The 21274-nt window shown below is 45.5% G+C and overlaps 1 protein-coding gene across 1 annotated transcript in view; it reads left to right on the forward strand.

Annotated features, from left to right (window-relative positions):
• LOC120042149 (protein O-mannosyl-transferase TMTC2-like) overlaps positions 1-21274 on the forward strand; it is a 79328-nt gene that overhangs the window by 24755 nt on the left and 33299 nt on the right. The window contains exon 2 of the mRNA XM_038987005.1: positions 16086-16707. Coding sequence (XP_038842933.1) covers positions 16086-16707 — 622 coding nt within the window. The remainder of the gene's footprint in view (positions 1-16085; positions 16708-21274) is intronic.

A 21274-nucleotide genomic window follows, 5' to 3' on the forward strand; every position in this document is an offset into this window, starting at 1 on the left:
GAAATGTCAGAATAATAGTAGAGAGAATGATTTATTTCAGCTTTTATTTCTTTCATCACATTCCCAGTGGGTCAGAAGTTTACATACAATCAATTAGTATTTGGTAGGATTGCCTTTAAATTGTTTAACTTGGGTCAAATGTTTTGGGTAGCCTTCCACAAGCTTCCCACAATAAGTTGGGTGAATTTTGGCCCATTCCTCCTGACAGAGCTGGTGGAACTGAGTCAGGTTTGTAGGTCTCCTTGCTCGCACACGCTTTTTCAGTTCTGACCACAAATTGTCTATAGGATTGAGGTCAGGGCTTTGTGATGGCCGCTCCAATACCTTGACTTTGTTGTCCTTAAGCCATTTTGCCACAACTTTGGAAGTATACTTGGGGTCATTGTCCATTTGGAAGACCCATTTGCAACCAAGCTTTAACTTCCTGACTGATGTCTTGAGATGTTGCTTCAATATATCCACATAATTTTCCACCTCATGATGCCATCTTTTTTGTGAAGTGCACCAGTCCTTCCTGCAGTAAAGCACCCCCACAACATGATGCTGCCACCCCGTGCTTCACGGTTGGGATGGTGTTCTTCGGCTTGCAAGCCTCCCCCTTTTTCCTCCAAACATAACAATGGTCATTATGGCCAAACAGTTCTATTTTTGTTTCATCAGACCAGAGGACATTTCTACAAAAAGTATGATCGTTGTCCCCATGTGCAGTTGCAAACTGTAGTCTGTTTTTGTTATGGCGGTTTTGGAGCAGTGGCTTCTTCCTTGCTGAGCGGCCTTTCAGGTTATGTAGATATAGGACTCGTTTTACTGTAGATATAGATACTTTTGTACCTGTTTCCTCCAGCATCTTCACAAGGTCCTTTGCTGTTTTTCTGGGATTGATTTGCACTTTTCGCACCAAAGTACGTTCATCTCTAGGAGACAGAACGCGTCTCCTTCCTGAGCGGTATGACGGCTGCGTGGTTCCATGGTGTTTATACTTGCGTACTATTGTTTGTACAGATGAACGTGGTACCTTCAAGCATTTGGAAATTGCTCCCAAGGATGAACCAGACTTGTGGAGGTCTACATTTTATTTCTGAGGTCTTGGCTGATTTCTTTTGATTTTCGCATGATGTCAAGCAAAGAGGCACTGAGTTTGAAGGTAGGCCTTAAAATACGTCCACAGGTACACCTCCAATTGACTTAAATGATGTCAATGACCCTATCAGAAGCTTCTAAAGCCATGACATAATTGTCTGGTATTTTCCAAGCTGTTTAAAGGCAGAGGCAACTTAGTGTATGTAAACTTCTGACCCACTGGAATTGTGATACAGTGAATTATAAGTGAAATAATCTATCTGTAAACAATTGTTGGGAAAATTATTTGTGTCATGCACAAAGTAGATGTCCTAACCGACTTGCCAAAACTATAGTTTGTTTTAACAATACATTTGTGGAGTGGTTGAAAAACGAGTTTTAATGACTCCAACCTAAGTATATGTAAACTTCCCACTTCAACTGTATGATATCAACATTATAGTTTGAACCATGTTTTGAGGCTTTAGTGTTTGGTTACATTTACTTTGATTACAAACATTGGCGTAAAGCAAGCTTATATTTTGGGTTCTGATGGGCTATGACAGTTAAACTAAGCTCTTGAGGCATTTAAAAAAATCTATGGGTACACCATTAATTTATACGACCAAAAATGAATATAGCAACTGCAGATCGAACAATCTAATTAATCCAGGGTTTTATAGGGTGTGAAGTTCTGCTCCCTAGTCCTTCATCCCAGTGCTCTATTTCACTGTGTATTCTATCCTATCTGGTTTTGCCTTTATAGAACACATCCCAGGGGTATTACTTTATTAGCTATTGATTTCCTGTCCCCTCTCCTTTGTGTGGCTGAGGACTCCTCAGGACTGTTTATAGACATCATCAGACACCGAGCAGACAAGCGGGAGGGTCCCGGACCCTTTTTAGCTGAGGTGGCAAGGAGGACATGGCATTCGCCTATCATCCGGTCCCGTTTGGTTGGATGCAGCTGGCTAACGTAGCTGATCAATCAGGCTCTGTGGTGAAGATAATGGCAGCGGGATTGATCTGCTGAAATATAGATGATGGACCCTCACTCTCACTGATTGTCTTTACCAGATCATACCTCCTACCTAAAATGTAACATGGGAAAGTCACAAAACAGCCACTCTACACTGCTTTTGTTAGGCCTGTAGCAAGGCAATTAGCTACTCATTACTTTAACATGACACTCCCAAATGATAACTTCCTAAGTCTATTTTAGGACCACTTCAACACTCTACGTCTACAAGCATCTTGGGAGGTAGAAACATTTTGTTCATGACCAATTGTCATTTGAAAAGTGAAAGAATATTCAAAGACTGTATTAGAGTTTCATGCACTGTACTGTTTAATGGTCATATACACCGGATAGTTGTACGGCGCCCCTGGAGCAAATTAGGGTTAAGTGCCTTTCTCAAGGGCACATCGACAGATTTCCACCATGTCGGCTCGGGCCCAACGCTCTAACTGCTAGGCTACCTGCCGCCCTGGCAGGTGCCCTGTGCAGAGTCCTTGGCCCTGGCTGTGCTGTGGCCTTGCTGCTAATCAGGAAACATGTTTTACGGAACATGAAAGGAGCCCCCTCTGACAAAGAGGAGACATCCACTTCCTGGCTCCTTCGTCCAGCAGTGCTCCCTTTGAAGCAGAAAGCCATCCGGAAATAAATATTTTCCTCCGGATTGGTTGTTGGAGGAGATGGCAGCTTTAAAGCCCCTGTAACTCCCTTCTCATTAATGGGTCGTAGTAGTGGGGAGGGACGGGGACAGAGAGGGATAATGAATGTTAATCACCACTGCGTCCAGTACTAAGGCAGTACTAGTCTTTTGATCATACACATTACTAACATTATTGATATCATGGCTATGACGAAGATGTGAACGATCTGGAGGATGTGAGATACACACAGAGTGGTACACAGTGTCCTGTGACACAGAAGGAGTTGTGTGTGTGTGTGTGTGTGTGTGTGTGGGTGTGTGTGTGTGTGTGTTTCTGTGTGTACGTGCCTGCATGTGTGTAAGTTGAAGACAACTCAGAATTCAAGTTAAGTCTTTTGACTCGTTAGTCCTCCAAAATCCAAAGGCCGTTAGAAATTGCAGCTGTCTGATGAAAAGCCTGTTGGACCCTAATTACCACCACTCCAGCTCTCTGTATGAGACTCTCTCCTCTGCTGTGCTGTTGATGGGAGGGGAGACTGAGAGACTTTCCATTCTAATAGCATAGAAGCCTGCAAATCCTGTCTGTCTCTCTCACTCTCTCTCTCTGTCTTGTCTGTCTGTCTGTCTGTGTCTGTCTGTCTGTCTGTCTGTCTGTCTGTCTGTCTGTCTGTCTGTCTGTCTGTCTGTCTGTCTGTCTGTCTGTCTGTCTGTCTGTCTGTCTGTCTGTCTGTCTGTCTGTCTGTCTGTCTGTCTGTCTGCCCAGTGCTGTCCTCTGCTTACATAGCCTAGTATGTCTTTTTAATTTTTTTACCCCCTTTTTCGTGGGATCTAATTGGTAGTAGTTACTGTCTTGTCTCATCGCTGCAACTCCCGTACGGACTCGGGAGAGACGAAGGTCGAGAGCCATGCGTCCTCCGAAACACAACCCAACCAAGCCACACTGCTTCTTGACACAACGCACATCCAACCCGGAAGCCAGCCGCACCAATGTGTCGGAGGAAACACCGTACACCTAGCGACCTGGTCAGCGTGCACTGCACCCGGCCCGCCACAGGAGTCGCTAGTGCGCGATGCCGGCCAAACCCTCCCTAACCTGGACGACGCTGAGCCAATTGTGCGCCGCCCCATGAGCCTCTCGGTCGCGGCCGGCTGCGACAGAGCCTGGGCTCGAACCCAGAATCTCTGAACCCAGAATCTCTTAGACTACTGCGCCACCCGGGAGGCCCCTGTATGCATTTTTAGAACGGTGGGAAAGTTACCTTGATAAACACTCACATAGTTACATTGATAAACAGTCAATAAGTGCATCTGTAAATATTCTGGATGGTGAGAAAGTTACTCAGAGCAGTGGCGGCACTTAAACAGACCACATGACATCATTTGCACTTTCCCCTAAACAAAAATGTCTAATAAAGTGTATGCCTGAGAAAGGTAAACTGGTAGTTGTTCCTCCACAAAGCTGATTTACTGTATTTTAATTAGCCCAGCTGGGCATTTCTTATTGAATCAGCAAAGGTAGCTAATTAGCCCACCCATTCAAGAAGCTGCTTGGATATACGGTCGAGTGGGACAATGCAGAAGCTGGATGGCTATTTTCAGTCTACTGCATGGGAAAGATATACAGAGTGCACCCTCATTCATTACCACATGTCAGGAAGGATGGAAATATAGATTAGGCTAGAATAGGTTAGACTAATATAGGTTAGACTAATATAGGTTAGACTACTATAGGTTAGACTAATATAGGTTAGACTACTATAGGTTAGACTACTATAGGTTAGACTAATATAGGTTAGACTAATATAGGTTAGACTAATATAGGTTAGACTACTATAGGTTAGACTAATATAGGTTAGACTAATGGTTTAAATATATAAACAATACAGTACATATAATTTGAATGACTGTTATTTCATTCCTGCAAGACTAGCTGAAATGTCAGCCTACAGCTAAAACACTGTCAAATGTGCAGTCCCCTGTCTTTCTCCCCACACATCAACCTCACTATGCTATACAAGAGCAGTTTATCATTTAACATTCCATCCTTTGAGAAGACAAACAACCATGTGTCGGAGTTGGCCGACAACACACAAATTAATTTCACATTTCACACAAACCAGGAAACCAGAGAGAGAGGCTGGACTAATCTAATAATCTAAAAATAAACCCATCATAGTGCTCTTGGCCCTCAGAAAGTGGTTGCGCCCAAAAGGGCACCCTATTCCCTATAATAATTCAAATATAATATTTTGACCAGGGCCAATAGGGCTAAAAGTAGTGCACTATATGTGAAATAGGGTGCCATTTGTGAAGCATTAATAATTGTGTCAGTGTGCCTTTATGGATTTCTCTACTGAGTGTTTATACCAGTGGGTCAGACTGTGGGAAAGTGTTATGGCATGACTGGAGAGGGTATTGTTCTGCCCACGTCTTGTTGACGTGAGATGTTTAGACACACCCACGTCTGGCCACTTCCTGACTTGTGGGTTATTAGATATATAAACACCACCAGAGTTACAGTATGATGTAAGGGGATGATGATAAGGAAAGGAAGAGTGAGAGAGAGATGCCAATAAAGCCCTTAAATTGAATTGAGAGACAGGGAGACAGAGAGAGAGAGACACAGAGAGAAAGAGAGAGTGACAGAGACAGAGAGACAGAGACAGAGACAGAGAGAGAGAGAGAGAGAGAGAGAGAGAGAGAGAGAGAGAGAGAGAGAGAGAGAGAGAGAGAGAGAGAGACAGAGAGAGAGACAGAGAGAGAGACAGAGAGAGAGACAGAGAGAGAGACAGAGAGACAGAGAGAGAGACATAGAGACATAGAGACATAGAGAAATGCAACCTAAATAATACATTCCCAGAACATTCAGGGAACCTAATATGCTAGCTGGGGAGTGACTATGCTAATGTTGCTATGCTAATGGTGAAGATATGTGGGCTTTGTGTAAAGGACTCTCAGTATTCTGCTGAGTGGCCAGCCAAAATAGATGTCTGAGAAGTAGGTGGGACTCTGTGGCAGCCCCATCAATCAAAGGCCTCCATCTGCCCTCTCCTCTCTGCTGTGTGTGTTTGTGTGCGTGTGTGTTTGCGTGCGTATGTGTGCTTGCATGTGTGTGTATGTTTTGCATGTGTGTGTGCGTGCGTGAGTTGATACCCGCCCTCACCCCCACACATATGATGACTGTGTCGGACACACGCACACACCAAATCGCAGACCAGACAGCCAGTGAAGCAGTCTGGATCAGGGCTTTGCCAGACAAGTCTTTTCCAGTAGGCTAGGCAACAATGGCCTCCCTCCCAACAGCCACAGTCCAGTCTGTCTGTCAACCCGGGTGAAGAAACGGCAGGGTTCTTCTTTAGCAAGCTGGGTCATTCACTGGGCTTAGCCTGTGCCTCTGTACTTGCCAACTGCACCACAGCATGGCATTAAGACTTAGTGCTCGTGTTTGGAATACATATTCTGTTGCTTCAACTTTAAAATGCCACTGTGCCAGTGGTTTATGTGTGTGCCTATGCATAACTCACAACTAGGAATAAGGAATGTCACACACACACACACACACACACACACACACACACACACACACACACACACACACACACACACACACACACACACACACACACACACACACACACACACACACACACACACACACACACACACACACACATACAGATTTACCCCCCCCCAAACACACACACAATTCCCCCCACCACGCACACTATCACCACCCTACCCCAGTCGAGTCCAGAAAGCTTTAATCAGATTATAGGTTGACCTCTGCCCTCTGGGCAACGTCCCTAAAACACTGAGGGTCTATAATCACACTCTAATCCTGTTAGGATTGGTTTAACTCAGAGAGTGGTGATATGGCCCTTGTGACTTGAGTTTGGGCCAGTCCACCAAGGCAGAACCAAAGGAGAAATCAATCAATTATCTCAAGTAACTTCAAAAATCTATTGAATTAAAAGGGCTTTTGCCATTGAGGCCGAAGCATGCATGTAGAGCTGAATGACATTTTAACTGTAGTGGATGGACAGAACTCTTTATTCAATGGATGGAGCGGTGGTTGTTGTGGGGGTGTACAATAGATAGATGGTTGTTGTGGGGGTGTAGAATAGATAGATGGTTGTTGTGGGGGTGTAGAATAGATAGATGGTTGTTGTGGGGTGTAAAATAGATAGATGGTTGTTGTGGGGGTGTAGAATAGATAGATGGTTGTTGTGGGGGTGTACAATAGATAGATGGTTGTTGTGGGGTGTAGAATAGATAGATGGTTGTTGTGGGGTGTAGAATAGATAGATGGTTGTTGTGGGGTGTAGAATAGATAGATGGTTGTTGTGGGGGTGTAGAATAGATAGATGGTTGGTGTGGGGGTGTACAATAGATAGATGGATGTTGTGGGGGTGTAGAATCGATAGATGGATGTTGTGGGGGTGTAGAATAGATAGATGGTTGTTGTGGGGGTGTAGAATAGATAGATGGATGTTGTGGGGGTGTAGAATAGATAGACGGTTGTTGTGGGGGTGTAGAATAGATAGATGGTTGTTGTGGGGGTGTAGAATAGATAGATGGTTGTTGTGGGGTGTAGAATAGATAGATGGTTGTTGTGGGGTGTAGAATAGATAGATGGTTGTTGTGGGGGTGTAGAATAGATAGATGGATGTTCTAGGGGTATAGAATAGATAGATTGATGTTCTAGGGGTATAGAATAGATAGATGGTTGTTGTGGGGGTGTATAATAAATAGATGGTTGTTGTGGGGGTGTAGAATAGATAGATGGTTGTTGTGGGGGTGTAGAATAGATAGATGGTTGTTGTGGGGTGTAGAATAGATAGATGGTTGTTGTGGGGGTGTAGAATAGATAGATGGATGTTCTAGGGGTATATAATAGATAGATGGTTGTTGTGGGGGTGTAGAATAGATAGATGGATGTTCTAGGGATGTAGAATAGATAGATGGATGTTCTAGGGGTATAGAATAGATAGATGGATGTTCTAGGGGTATAGAATAGATAGATGGTTGTTGTGGGGGTGTAGAATAGATAGATGGATGTTGTGGGGTGTAGAATAGATAGATGGATGTTGTGGGGGTGTAGAATAGATAGATGGATGTTCTAGGGGTGTAGAATAGATAGATGGATGTTCTAGGGGTATAGAATAGATAGATGGATGTTCTAGGGGTATAGAATAGATAGATGGTTGTTGTGGGGGTGTAGAATAGATAGATGGATGTTGTGGGGTGTAGAATAGATAGATGGTTGTTGTGAGGGTGTAGAATAGATAGATGGATGTTCTAGGGGTATAGAATAGATAGACGGATGTTGTGGGGGTGTAGAATAGATAGATGGATGTACTAGGGGTATATAATAGATAGATGGTTGTTGTGGGGGTGTAGAATAGACAGATGGATGTTGTGGTGTGTAGAATAGATAGATGGATGTTCTAGGGGTATAGAATAGATAGATGGTTGTTGTGGGGGTGTAGAATAGATAGATGGATGTTCTAGGGGTATAGAATAGATAGATGGTTGCTGTGGGGGTATAGAATAGATAGATGGATGTTCTAGGGGTATAGAATATATAGATGGATGTTCTAGGGGTATAGAATAGATAGATGGATGTTCTAGGGGTATAGAATAGATAGATGGTTGTTGTGGGGGTGTACAATAAATAGATGGTTGTTGTGGGGGTGTAGAATAGATAGATGGTTGTTGTGGGGGTGTAGAATAGATAGATGGTTGTTGTGGGGGTGTATAATAGATAGATGGTTGTTGTGGGGGTGTCAATAGATAGATGGTTATTGTGGGGGTGTAGAACAGATATATGGTTGTTGTGGGGGTGTACAATAGATAGATGGTTGGTGTGGGGGTGTACAATAGATAGATGGATGTTGTGGGGGTGTAGAATAGATAGATGGTTGGTGTGGGGGTGTAGAATAGATAGATGGTTGGTGTGGGGGTGTACAATAGATAGATGGTTGTTGTGGGGGTGTACAATAGATAGATGGTTGTTGTGGGGGTGTAGAATAGATAGATGGTTGTTGTGGGGTGTAGAATAGATAGATGGTTGTTGTGGGGGTGTAGAATAGATAGATGGTTGTTGTGGGGGTGTAGAATAGATAGATGGTTGTTGTGGGGGTGTACAATAGATAGATGGTTGTTGTGGGGGTGTACAATAGATAGATGGTTGTTGTGGGGGTGTAGAGTAGATATATGGGTGTTGTGGGGGTGTACAATAGATAGATGGATGTTGTGGGGGTGTACAATAGATAGATGGTTGTTGTGGGGGTGTACAATAGATAGATGGTTGTTGTGGGGTGTACAATAGATAGATGGATGTTGTGGGGGTGTACAATAGATAGATGGTTGTTGTGGGGGTGTAGAGTAGATATATGGGTGTTGTGGGGGTGTACAATAGATAGATGGATGTTGTGGGGGTGTAGAGTAGATATATGGGTGTTGTGGGGGTGTACAATAGATAGATGGATGTTGTGGGGGTGTAAAATAGATAGATGGTTGTTGTGGGGGTGTACAATAGATATATGGTTCAGACAGGTTTTTATCATCCGTTCAATAGGGAGGCTGCCCATTTTAATGTGTAAAGCCATAGCTGTTTATTGCTCAGTCCCTATATACACTGAGTATACAAAACATTTTGAACACCTGCTTTTTCCATGACATAGACTGGCCAGGTGGATCCAGGTGAAAGCTATGATCCCTTATTGATGTCACTTGTTAAATCCACTTCAATCAGTGTAGATGATGTGGAGGAGACAGGTTAAAGAAGGATTTTTAAGCCTGGAGACAATTGAGACATGGATTGTGAATGTGTGCCATTCAGAGGGTGAAAGATTTAAGTGTCTTTGAACGGGGTATTGTAGTAGGTGCCAGGCGCACCGGTTTGTGTCAAGAATTGCAACACTGATGGATTTTTCACGCTCAACAGTTTCCTGTGTGTATCAAGAATGGTCCACCACCCAAAGGACATCCAGCCAACTTGACACAACTGTGGGAAGCATTGGAGTCAACATGGGCCAGCATCCCTGTGGAATGCTTTCAACACCTTGTAGAGTCCATGCCCCCATGAATTGAGTCTGTTCTGAGGGCAAAAGCGGGAGGGGTGCAACTCAATATTAGGAAGATGTTCCTAATATTTTGTCCACTCAGTGTACTCTCCCACTCAAGCACAAAGCCTGGGAAACAAATCACATAGAGATGATAATGGTGTGGAGGTAGATATTTATCAGCCGTTCCATATGGAAGCTTCACTCATTAATGTGGGAAGCTCTTTATTACTTTACCAATACACACACACACACACACACACACAAACACACACACACACACACACACACACACACACACACACACACACACACACACACACACACACACACACACACACACACACACACACACACACACACACACACACACACACAAACACACGCACAGAGATGGGAGTTATTTCCCTTTGGCTCTGTGATTAGCATAGTGTGAATAGGCTGTCTGTCCACCTCAGCTCTATCTATGTGGTTAATTAGTTGGCCTTGTTCTCCATAAGGGAAATCCCTCCATAAGGGAAATCTAATAGAGTTGGCCAGATGGAGGTATTATAAAGCTTGATGTTGGGACTTTGTGGCCAGGCTGGAATTAATATACAGGACGGACGGACGGACAGACGGACGGACAGACGGACAGACAGACAGACAGACAGACAGACAGACAGACAGACAGACAGACAGACAGACAGACAGACAGACAGACAGACAGACAGACAGACAGACAGACAGACAGACAGACAGACAACATAAGAAGGATCCTATAGCTGTTCAGCAAATCAGCAATCTGTTCGCTAGTTCACCACCCGACCTGTGTTGATTTACGGTTTGCTGGTCCAATCAGAGTGCCACGTGTGGGTTTCACTAGCTAATCTGTTGCAGGTTTTTTTGCAAGCGAGATGCTGTGGCTACTGTCTCTGGATGCATGGAGAGTAATCCACGTAGACTGTGCCACAAAATGAGTGACAAAACATTACAAAACTTGGCCAGATAATTTCAAGTCATCAGTCTCAAGTCAAAGTCGAGTCCCGAGTCTTGAGGCTCCGAGTCTAAGTCGAGCCTGAAGTTATTTTATTTTCTATCAAGTCGAGTCTCAAGTCATCAAATGTGTGACTGGAGTCAGACTCGAGTCCAAGTCATGTGACTCTATACCACAACTCTGCTCTTTACACATTGGGATTCATCAGTGTTCCATGTGCAGGATAATACACTCTGTAGACATTCAGGCTGGCCGGAGGACCAAATATTTACAGAAGGCTGGAGTGGAGTGTTTAGCAACGAGATATTGGTGAATGTCCCCTGTTTGTTTTATGGGGACATAAAGAGGAACGTACACTAAAGGCTAATCCATCCCCAGATCAAAACACAGCAGGTGTGTCGGGGTCGTTGGGGTTGATGCGTGTACTTCTGTGTTTGTATGCATTTGTGAGCACACTTTCATATGTGTGTATGTGTGGGTAACCATATATGTGTGTGTGTGCGTGTATGTGTATGTGTGGGTGTGTTTACTAACTAGATAGCAGAGTGTCTCTCCTCTCTCCAGTCCGGCTGGGTCAGCATGTTTACCTAGGGCTAGAGTCTTAACTTAATCACTGCAGCCTTACACCTCGATCACACCGATAGCAGCATTACATTTTTGTACACCAGAAGTACATTCATTTCCAATGGAACGCTGCGTTTTCCTTGCAGCATTGTGTTGCAGAGGCAGTTGCAGTGTGTTCTGTGTTCTGTGTGGTGTATACTTTGGATTTATCAAATGTGTGCATCAAATTGCATGCGTAGACTTGACAGAAATAGTAGCAAAAGGTGAATGTTGACAGGTGTGGACCTGATCCTAGATCAGCACTCCTACTCTGAGATGCTTTGTGAATATGGGTTCTTGTCTAATACACACTGCTGGCTCAGTCCACATCACAGCAATCAACGCTGACACTAAGTCCAAGCCTCTCTCAGTCTCACCACAGCTTTCTCCTTCAGTTCAGCAATCTAAACTTCCTCTAATTCATTCATAAGACAAATAATAGCAGATTTTCTGATGAGGTATGATGTTCATTAGTATGTTATGAATGGCTGGCTAAACTGGTGTGGATGGTTCATTAGTATGTTATGAATGGCTGGCTAAACTGGTGTGGATGGTTCATTAGTATACTATAAATCAAATGGTTAATTACTGTACTATACATCAAATGGTTCATTAGTATACTATATATCAAATGGTTCATTTCTCCTTTCACTTTGTGTCTGTGCTAACCTCAGAGCTCAGTGCAGCCTGTCGTCGCGTGAGGCAGAGAGGGAGAATTCCTCCGTTTCTCAGGATTGTTTTCTCAATGGGAAAAACAAGCGTCAGTTTCTCAGGCTCTGCACTGCTGAGAGACGGACCGGGCTGGGAGGGAGGAAGACGGAATACTGTCTATTCCTAAGTATTCTCTGCTCCACATCATCTCATCACTCAGTTTGTACAGGATTCATCTCAGATCATACTAGTGTTTTTTTTACTACCTGTTTTTCCACAGGTTAATTCATATTAATACTGTATTTGTTCTACTGTATATTTTTGTGCCTACGTTACTGTGTGTGTGTGTGTGTTTGGGTCTTGCATTAAATAGTACACTAACAAGCTCCAGTGTAGCCACCCTTTAGCCTCCCCTGAGTCTTAGCCCATCTACGTCTCAATCCTCACCGGAGATAAATCATTAAAATATTTAAATCAGACCCCCTACTTCCTCCACCTCCGCTCTTCTCTCCCCACTTCTGCTGGCTGTAAGGGTCAGGACAGGAGCTATAGGGATCCGTCGCAAATGAGACCCTATTCCCTATATAGTGCACTGCTTTTGAACAGAGACCCAGGTCAAAAGTAGTGCACTATTTAGGGAATAGGTACCCATTTGGGATGTTGCCTAGATATTGAAGGGGGAGGGTGACAGTAGTGCTGACTGGCTGTGCTGATGGCTTCATTGGCCCTGTCTCTGAAGTGGGATAGAGTGGTCTCCCGGAGCGACTGACTTAGAGAGGTCTCTTTTGTATTCTACTGTCGTACGTTGGGGGGGGGGGGGGGCACTCTCTCTGGCTGGCTGGCACTCCCTCCCCTCAATTTAAAATCCCAAAATACAAAAGGGGTGTTCTTTTGAAAAAATTTCTCCTTTTTTTATTGTGTTAATTTTATGGAAGTGAGGAGTGAGGATACAGGAGTGATGGGTTGTGGGTAAGGACAGAGGAGAGGAGGAGAGGAGGGGGTAGCCTAGATGGTGAATGGGTGTGATTAACAAAGGTACACAGAGTTCCAACCGTCTAAAACATGATGTGTGTGCAGCTGGAGGAGAGGGAGAGAAAGGGAGAAAATACAGACTAACCCACTGCCATGGGGATGAACTAACACGTCAGAGCTCTCTCTCTCTCGCTCCCCTCCCTCCCTCGAGCTCTATACTGTTACATCTCTCTCTCTCTCTCTCTCTCGCTCCCCTCCCTCCCTCGAGCTCTATACTGTTACATCTCTCTCTCTCTCTCTCTCGCTCCCCTCCCTCCCTCGAGCTCTATACTGTTACATCTCTCTCTCTCTCTCTCTCTCTCGCTCCCCTCCCTCCCTCGAGCTCTATACTGTTACATCTCTCGCTCTCTCTCGCTCCCCTCCCTCCCTCGATCTCTATACTGTTACATCTCTTTCTCGCTCGCTCCCCTCCCTCCCTGGAACTATATACTGTTACATCTCTCTCTCTCTCGCTCCCCTCCCTCCCTCGAGCTCTATACTGTTACATCTCTCTCTCTCTCGCTCCCCTCCCTCCCTCGAGCTCTATACTGTTACATCTCGCTCTCTCTCCCTCTCGCTCCCCTCCCTCCCTCCCTCGAGCTCTATACTGTTACATCTCTCTGGATCTCTCGCTCCCCTCCCTCCCTCGAGCTCTATACTGTTACGTCTCTCTGGATCTCTCTCTCCCCTCCCTCCCTCGAGCTCTATACTGTTACGTCTCTCTGGATCTCTCACTCAAGACATTTCACTCTCTGTCCCATCACTCTCCTCTCTCCACATCTTATCATGTCACTTTCACTCATTCTCTCTCATCTTGCTTTCTATGTCCCTCTCTTTCTGGTTCTCCTGCTGTCTCTCCTGACCCCTCTCTCTATTTCTCCCTCTCTCCCTCTCATTCTAATTCATCTAGTCCTTGTGCTGGCACTGAGTCCTAATCTCCTCACAAAGGAAGTCCTGAGCTGCGCCCGGTCCAATCTCTTTTACTCAAACACAATGTTTGACTGGCGCTTGAGAAAAACGGAGCCCCCCAAGTCAAACAAACCGTGAGACAGAGAGGGTCGCGACTGGATCAAAATGAACCCAACATAATAAGTACACACATATACAGACATGGTGTCACACACACACGGACATTATCACACACATGGTCACACACATGGTCACACACACACACACACACTCTGTTGTTCTGTGATAAGGGAACAGAGTATCTGGAACATCAACACTAATTGCCACGTCTGTCATAACAACTATGGTGAACAAGTGGTGGCCCTCTCCTCCCTCGAAATAATAGTCAGGACTCTACATATTAGACTACTGCAGTAGAGATCAGTGTCTTCTTAGGTTTATAGTGTCCCATTTTTAACATACGTCTTATCTAATCCCCAAAAACTGACTGTTAGTTTGTGTGTACTGACTGTATACATTATGCCACGTTTTTAATGCATTCAGCTTTTATACAAAAACGTCTTTTTTTTTCTCCAAATAAGGGAAGTATGGTCTATGGTAGACGGACTATGTGTTGATTGAGCTAGCTACAGTATGGTCTGTGGTAGATAGACTGTGTTGATTGAGCTAGCTACAGCATGGTCTGTGGTAGATGGACTATGTGTTGATTGAGCTAGCTACAGTATGGTCTGTGGTAGATAGACTGTGCAGATTGAGCTAGCTACAGTATGATCTGTGGTAGATAGACTGTGTTGATTGAGCTAGCTACAGTATGGTCTGTGGTAGATGGACTATGTGTTGATTGAGCTAGCTACAGTATGGTCTGTGGTAGATAGACTGTGTTGATTGAGCTAGCTACAGTATGGTCTGTGGTAGATGGACTATGTGTAGATTGAGCTAGCTACAGTATGGTCTGTGGTAGATAGACTGTGTTGATTGAGCCTGCTACAGTATGGTCTGTGGTAGATGGACTATGTGTTGATTGAGCTAGCTACAGTATGGTCTGTGGTAGATGGACTGTGTTGATTGAGCTAGCTACAGTATGATCTGTGGTAGATAGACTGTGTTGATTGAGCTAGCTACAGTATGGTCTGTGGTAGATAGACTGTATGTTGATTGAGCTAGCTACAGTATGGTCTGTGGTAGATAGACTGTATGTTGATTGAGCTAGCTACAGTATGGTCTGTGGTAGATAGACTGTATGTTGATTGAGCTAGCTACAGTATGGTCTGTGGTAGATAGACTGTATGTTGATTGAGCTAGCTACAGTATGGTCTGTGGTAGATAGACTGTGTTGATTGAGCTAGCTACAGTATGGTCTGTGGTAGATAGACTGTATGTTGATTGAGCTAGCTACAGTATGGTCTGTGGTAGATAGACTGTATGTTGATTGAGCTAGCTACAGTATGGTCTGTGGTAGATAGACTGTATGTTGATTGAGCTAGCTACAGTATGGTCTGTGATAGATAGACTGTATGTTGATTGAGCTAGCTACAGTATGGTCTGTGGTAGATAGACTGTATGTTGATTGAGCTAGCTATAGTATGGTCTGTGGTAGATAGACTGTGTTGATTGAGCTAGCTACAGTATGGTCTGTGGTAGATAGACTGTGTTGATTGAGTTAGCTACAGTATGGTCTGTGGTAGATGGATTGTGTGTTGATTGAGCTAATTACAGTATATGGTTCAAGTCCTGCATTTCACAAGTCTTTGACTGACTCTTCCAGGAAGCTGTTGTGTTAGTGGTTAGAGGGGTAATTTATCATGAAGAGTTTGACATCTCTGGGGTGAATCATCTCATTTGTCACAGTCTGTTAGTGTACATGAGGCACGTCCGCGTTCCCCTTAATTATGTGTTAATTGTGAGATAGAGGAGAGGCCTCAGGGGCCAATAATCACCTGACAAAGTGTGTGTGTGTGTGTGTTCACACCATGCTCCATCCATCACAGTTATTATCACATCAAGGTTCATCTGCGCCATTCTCTCACGGTCGCTACATCAATGACTACCACTTTATCTCTCTCTCTCAGACTGAAAACCCCTGTTCATCTAGAAGGTATCCAAACAGACACTGACCCTCCTCTCTCTCTCTCTTTCTCTCTCTCTCCCCGACAGCCGTGCGATCAAGACCAACCAGGACCTTCTCCCCGAGACCCCGTGGACCAACGTCCTGTATGATGACTTCTGGGGCACCCTGCTCACCCACAGCGGCAGCCACAAGTCTTTCCGACCCCTCTGCACCCTCTCTTTCCGCCTCAACCACGCCCTGGGCGGCCTGCGCCCCTGGGGCTACCACCTGGTCAACATGGGCCTTCACGGGGCTGTCACAGGCCTTTTCACTGCCCTCTGTCGCCCCCTCCTGGGGGGAGGTCCGTGGAGTCTTCTGGTGGGACTCCTCTTCGCCTCCCACCCGGTGCATACGGAAGCCGTGGCGGGGGTGGTGGGGAGGGCCGACGTCGGTGCTGCACTGCTGTTCCTCTTGTCTCTTCTCTGTTACACAAGGCACTGCGGGCTCCGCTCGGCCTACACGGCCTCTTCTAGGGACTGTCAGACCAGGGGCTGTGGTAGGCTCCGAGCCTGGACGTGGCTGTGGCTGCTGGGGAGCCTGGTCTGCGCAGCGTCCAGCATGCTGTGGAAGGAGCAGGGAGTCACGGTGCTGGCCGTATCAGCGGCTTATGACCTCTTTGTGTTCCAGCGGCTCCGGTTCCGCCAGGCGGTGGTCGTGCTCCTGGGGAAGGTAAACAACATTGCCCTCTGTTTACAAAGTGGCACTCCTCTTTGTGTCTCTGCGTGTATCCAATTTCCTCTTCCCCCTGCGGAGGGGAAACCTCAGCCGACCACAAATGGTTCCTGTGTGTATGTACAATTCGGATTGTTTATGGGGAAGTCGTGTGTGTGTGTGTTTGTTTTTCATTAAGAGTGTAATTTGAAAGCATTTATCCTACCACTACCATGCGCACAGCAGAGGAATGCAAAATAAGTTTGTTTTTTCTTCCTCTAAACGGAAATAAAATATATACAGAGGAGGAAATGAGGGACAGAATCCAACAGTTTGGTCAGTTTCCACCGAGTCCTCCTCACTGAGGTAAACAGATACACTGGGACATGCATCTGGTTCAGAATCATTCCCCGATGACGTCTGTCTGTGTACGCTTGTGTGTGTGTGTGTGTGTGTTCCTGTGAGCTTTCTGTGTGTGTGTGTGTGTTCCTGTGAGCTTTCTGTGTGTGTGTGTGTGTGTGTGTGTGTGTGTGTGTGTGTGTGTGTGTGTGTGTGTGTGTGTGTGTGTGTGTGTGTGTGTGTGTGTGTGTGTGTGTATTTGTGGCATGCAGTAGGGTTATTTTGAGGTGACAAAAGAAAGGTATGCTCTCTCACTGCAGAGACAATGATACACTTCCTTCTCCGCTACATAGTCTGCCTAGTCAGTTTCAGGTACAGCGTCCATCCAATTAGACACATAGGGCATAGAAAGGTAATATACTGTATATGTTCTTAGTAGTACAAGTGGATTCCTTTACCCTGCACAGAGAAACACACACACACACACACACACACACACACACACACACACACACACACACACACACACACACACACACACACACACACACACACACAAACAGATACACAGATACACACACACACACACACACGCATGCTCAGACGTTCACACGGACTGTTTGCCGTCATATATGGGAGAGAAGGAGTTACCATCCTATAGGCTATCTTCCACTGCACGTATAGGCACACACACACACACACACACACACACACAAACATATATACAGAGACACACACACACAGACAGATACACAGACACACACACACACTCACACAGAGACACACACACACACAGAGAGACACACAAACAGACATACAGATACACATATATACACAGACACACACAAACACACACACATACACACACACTGCCTATTCCCTGTGAGAAAACACCCATTTAGAGCTGCCACATACAGGATGAGGACAGGCAGGGTGCATGAAAGACACAGTGACATACTGTATCTCACACAGGCACTCAGGGTTTGATTAGAAATCCTGCTCTCAGATCTATATAGCACCCCTTGTAAAAACATCATGATAGGAGAATAAAGATTCTCCTTGAGGATTTACTGGGCAAGGACAGTCTGGTCCGTTTGTGTGTGTGTGAGAGAGAGAGAGTGTTACATTTTAACTCTGTGTATGTGTGCTTACACACCCTGTGCTCTGATGCAGCTTTGCTGTAGTCCTCTTTGGCAGCTTGCTATCCTAAAGCTGTTATTAGGGGATTTTAGTAAGAGGCCCAGAGGATCAGAGTGAGGGAGGGAGGCAGGGTGAAGTCTCTCTGCTCAGCAGGAATGATCTGGTTATGTATTCACAGCCAGTAGACCCTAGCAGAGAAACAGATGTACTGTAGCATCTGTCCTCAATTAAGACTGATACGATGGCATCTATCTACAACCCTTAAGGTTTTAGAGGAGACACACACAGACACTCACACACATACACTCACACACAGTACCCTTCTCCCCCTCTGGCCCTGTTAATCTATTCAGTAGTGCAGCAGGTATTTTCAACAGACAGTACCGTCCTCCCCTTACCCTTATACACAATGGACCTGGCCAGTCTCCCAAATCCAGCCGACAGATCCTGGTGCCAACCCCGCGCCTCCTATTTCGCCTACTGCCAGCACATCTGGCTCATTTATCACCCTCGCCTCCTTGCCATGCCCTCCTCTTCCTCCTCTCCCAGGCACCCCAGCCCTCCTCTCCCATGGCACCCCAGTCCTCCCCTCCCATGCCAGTCCTACCCTCCTATCCCATGCCAGTCCTCCTCTCCCATGGCACCCCAGTCCTCCTCTCCCATGGCACCCCAGTCCTCCTCTCCCATGGCACCCCAGTCCTCCTCTCCCATGGCACCCCAGCCCTCCTCTCCCATGGCACCCCCGCCTCCCCTCCCATGGAACCCCCGTCCTCCCCTCCCATGGCACCCCTGTCCTCCCCTCCCATGGCACCCCAGCCCTCCTCTCCCATGGCACCCCAGTCCTACCCTCCTATCCCATGCCAGTCCTCCTCTCCCATGGCACCCCAGTCCTCCTCTCCCATGGCACCCCAGCCCTCCTCTCCCATGGCACCCCAGCCCTCCTCTCCCATGGCACCCCAGCCCTCTTCTCCCATAGCACCCCAGCCCTCCTCTCCCATGGCACCCCAGCCCGCCTCCTAATCTCTCAGATGCCGGGGCTGCGACCACAAGGCTATCGCTTGCCGATTACGACCCCAGACACCTCAAAAACAAATGTGTGGGAACACAAAGAGAGAGAGAGAGAGAGAGAGAGAGAGAGAGAGAGAGAGAGAGAGAGAGAGAGAGAGAGAGAGAGAGAGAGAGAGAGAGAGAGAGCGGAAACTATGCTCTCACTTCCCCTCTCTTATCTGTGTCTCTCCACTCGTTCTCACCCGCTGTGCCAGGAGAGCACCTCACCTCTCTTTGTCTGCCCAGTCAGTGTGGTTTTACTGTGATGGCAGAATAACAATAATTCACTTCTGTTATTGCATCATATTGGGCAATGAGGCACTGCATTCCAATTCTATCTATGTGCATGTTAGCATTTGCTTAGCTATTTCTAAAGATTTCCTGACAATTTTAACTGATTGTGTTATTTACTCTGCAGTGAGATGACAGGGAGGGGAGAGGTAAAACCCATCCTTTCTTATTACCTGACTTATTAGTGACTCTCAGGAGTGAGGGTTGTGAACCATTCTGCCAGCACTCCATTTCTCATCCTATTAGTTCTGTAATCAGACTGAAATGAAAGAGGTAGAGGGGCCTTGGGGACAGAGAGAGAGAGAGCGACAGAGAGAGAGACAGAGAGAGACAGAGAGAGAGAGAGAGAGAGAGACAGAGAGAGAGAGAGAGAGAGAGAGAGAGAGAGAGAGAGAGTCAGAGACAGAGAGAGAGAGAGAGAGAGAGACAGAGAGACAGCGACAGAGAGAGAGAGAGATACAGAGAGAGAAAGGAAGAGAGAGAGAGACATTTACAAATCAGTGGCCCTGACACTAGCATCCCGTACACACACACACACACAGACACACACACACACACACACACACACACACACACACACACACACACACACACACACACACACACACACACACACACACACACACACACACACACACACACACACACACACACACACACACACGCAGGCACACATGTCCAGGAAACAACAGTCTGTGGAGCAGAGGTTGGTGTGTTCCAGTCAAAGTGGCAGAGCCATATAGCCTCTGTATTACCTCCTTCTTTTTCCCCTTCCGTTCCACCTGTCAAAAACAATCAGCAGAGAATGTTGGATAAGCACAGGAAGCAAATCAAAATAAAGGTGTGTGAAATGAAGGAGTGAAAGAATGACTGGCGGATAGGTGATTCAGGAATAAGCTCTTCACCATGCACAGCATCAATAACAGTGTCAACTGCTTCCGAGCCCTTTATCAAAGCTTCAGAGGGGCTATCTTTTGGTTGTGCTTAAGCCTCGGGCTTAGTTCTTTCTGACCACGTCACCTGACCAGGAAAACTCTTGTCCCTAGTCATAGCCTGTAGTTATATCCTATAATACTGTAACTAGGGTCCCTATAATACTGTAACTAGGGTCTCTATAATACTGTAACTAGGTTCCCTATAATACTGTAACTAGGGTCCCTATAATACTGTAACTAGGGTCTCTATAATACTGTAACTAGGGTCTCTATAATACTGTAACTAGGTTCCCTATAATACTGTAACTAGGTTCCTTATAATACTGTAACTAGGGTCTCTATAATACTGTAACTAGGTTCCCTATAATACTGTAACTAGGGTCTCTATAATACTGTAACTAGGGTCTCTATAATACTGTAACTAGGGTCTCTATAATACTGTAACTAGGTTCCCTATAATACTGTAACTAGGTTCCTTATAATACTGTAACTAGGGTCTCTATAATACTGTAACTAGGTTCCCTATAATACTGTAACTAGGTTCCTTATAATACTGTAACTAGGGTCTCTATAATACTGTAACTAGGTTCCTTATAATACTGTAACTAGGGTCTCTATAATACTGTAACTAGGGTCTCTATAATACTGTAACTAGGGTCTCTATAATACTGTAACTAGGTTCCCTATAATACTGTAACTAGGGTCTCTATAATACTGTAACTAGGTTCCTTATAATACGGTAACTAGGGTCTCTATAATACTGTAACTAGGGTCTCTATAATACTGTAACTAGGGTCTCTATAATACTGTAACTAGGTTCCCTATAATACTGT

The sequence above is a fragment of the Salvelinus namaycush genome, unplaced genomic scaffold (assembly GCF_016432855.1).
Source record: "Salvelinus namaycush isolate Seneca unplaced genomic scaffold, SaNama_1.0 Scaffold620, whole genome shotgun sequence".
Taxonomy (NCBI): domain Eukaryota; kingdom Metazoa; phylum Chordata; class Actinopteri; order Salmoniformes; family Salmonidae; genus Salvelinus; species Salvelinus namaycush.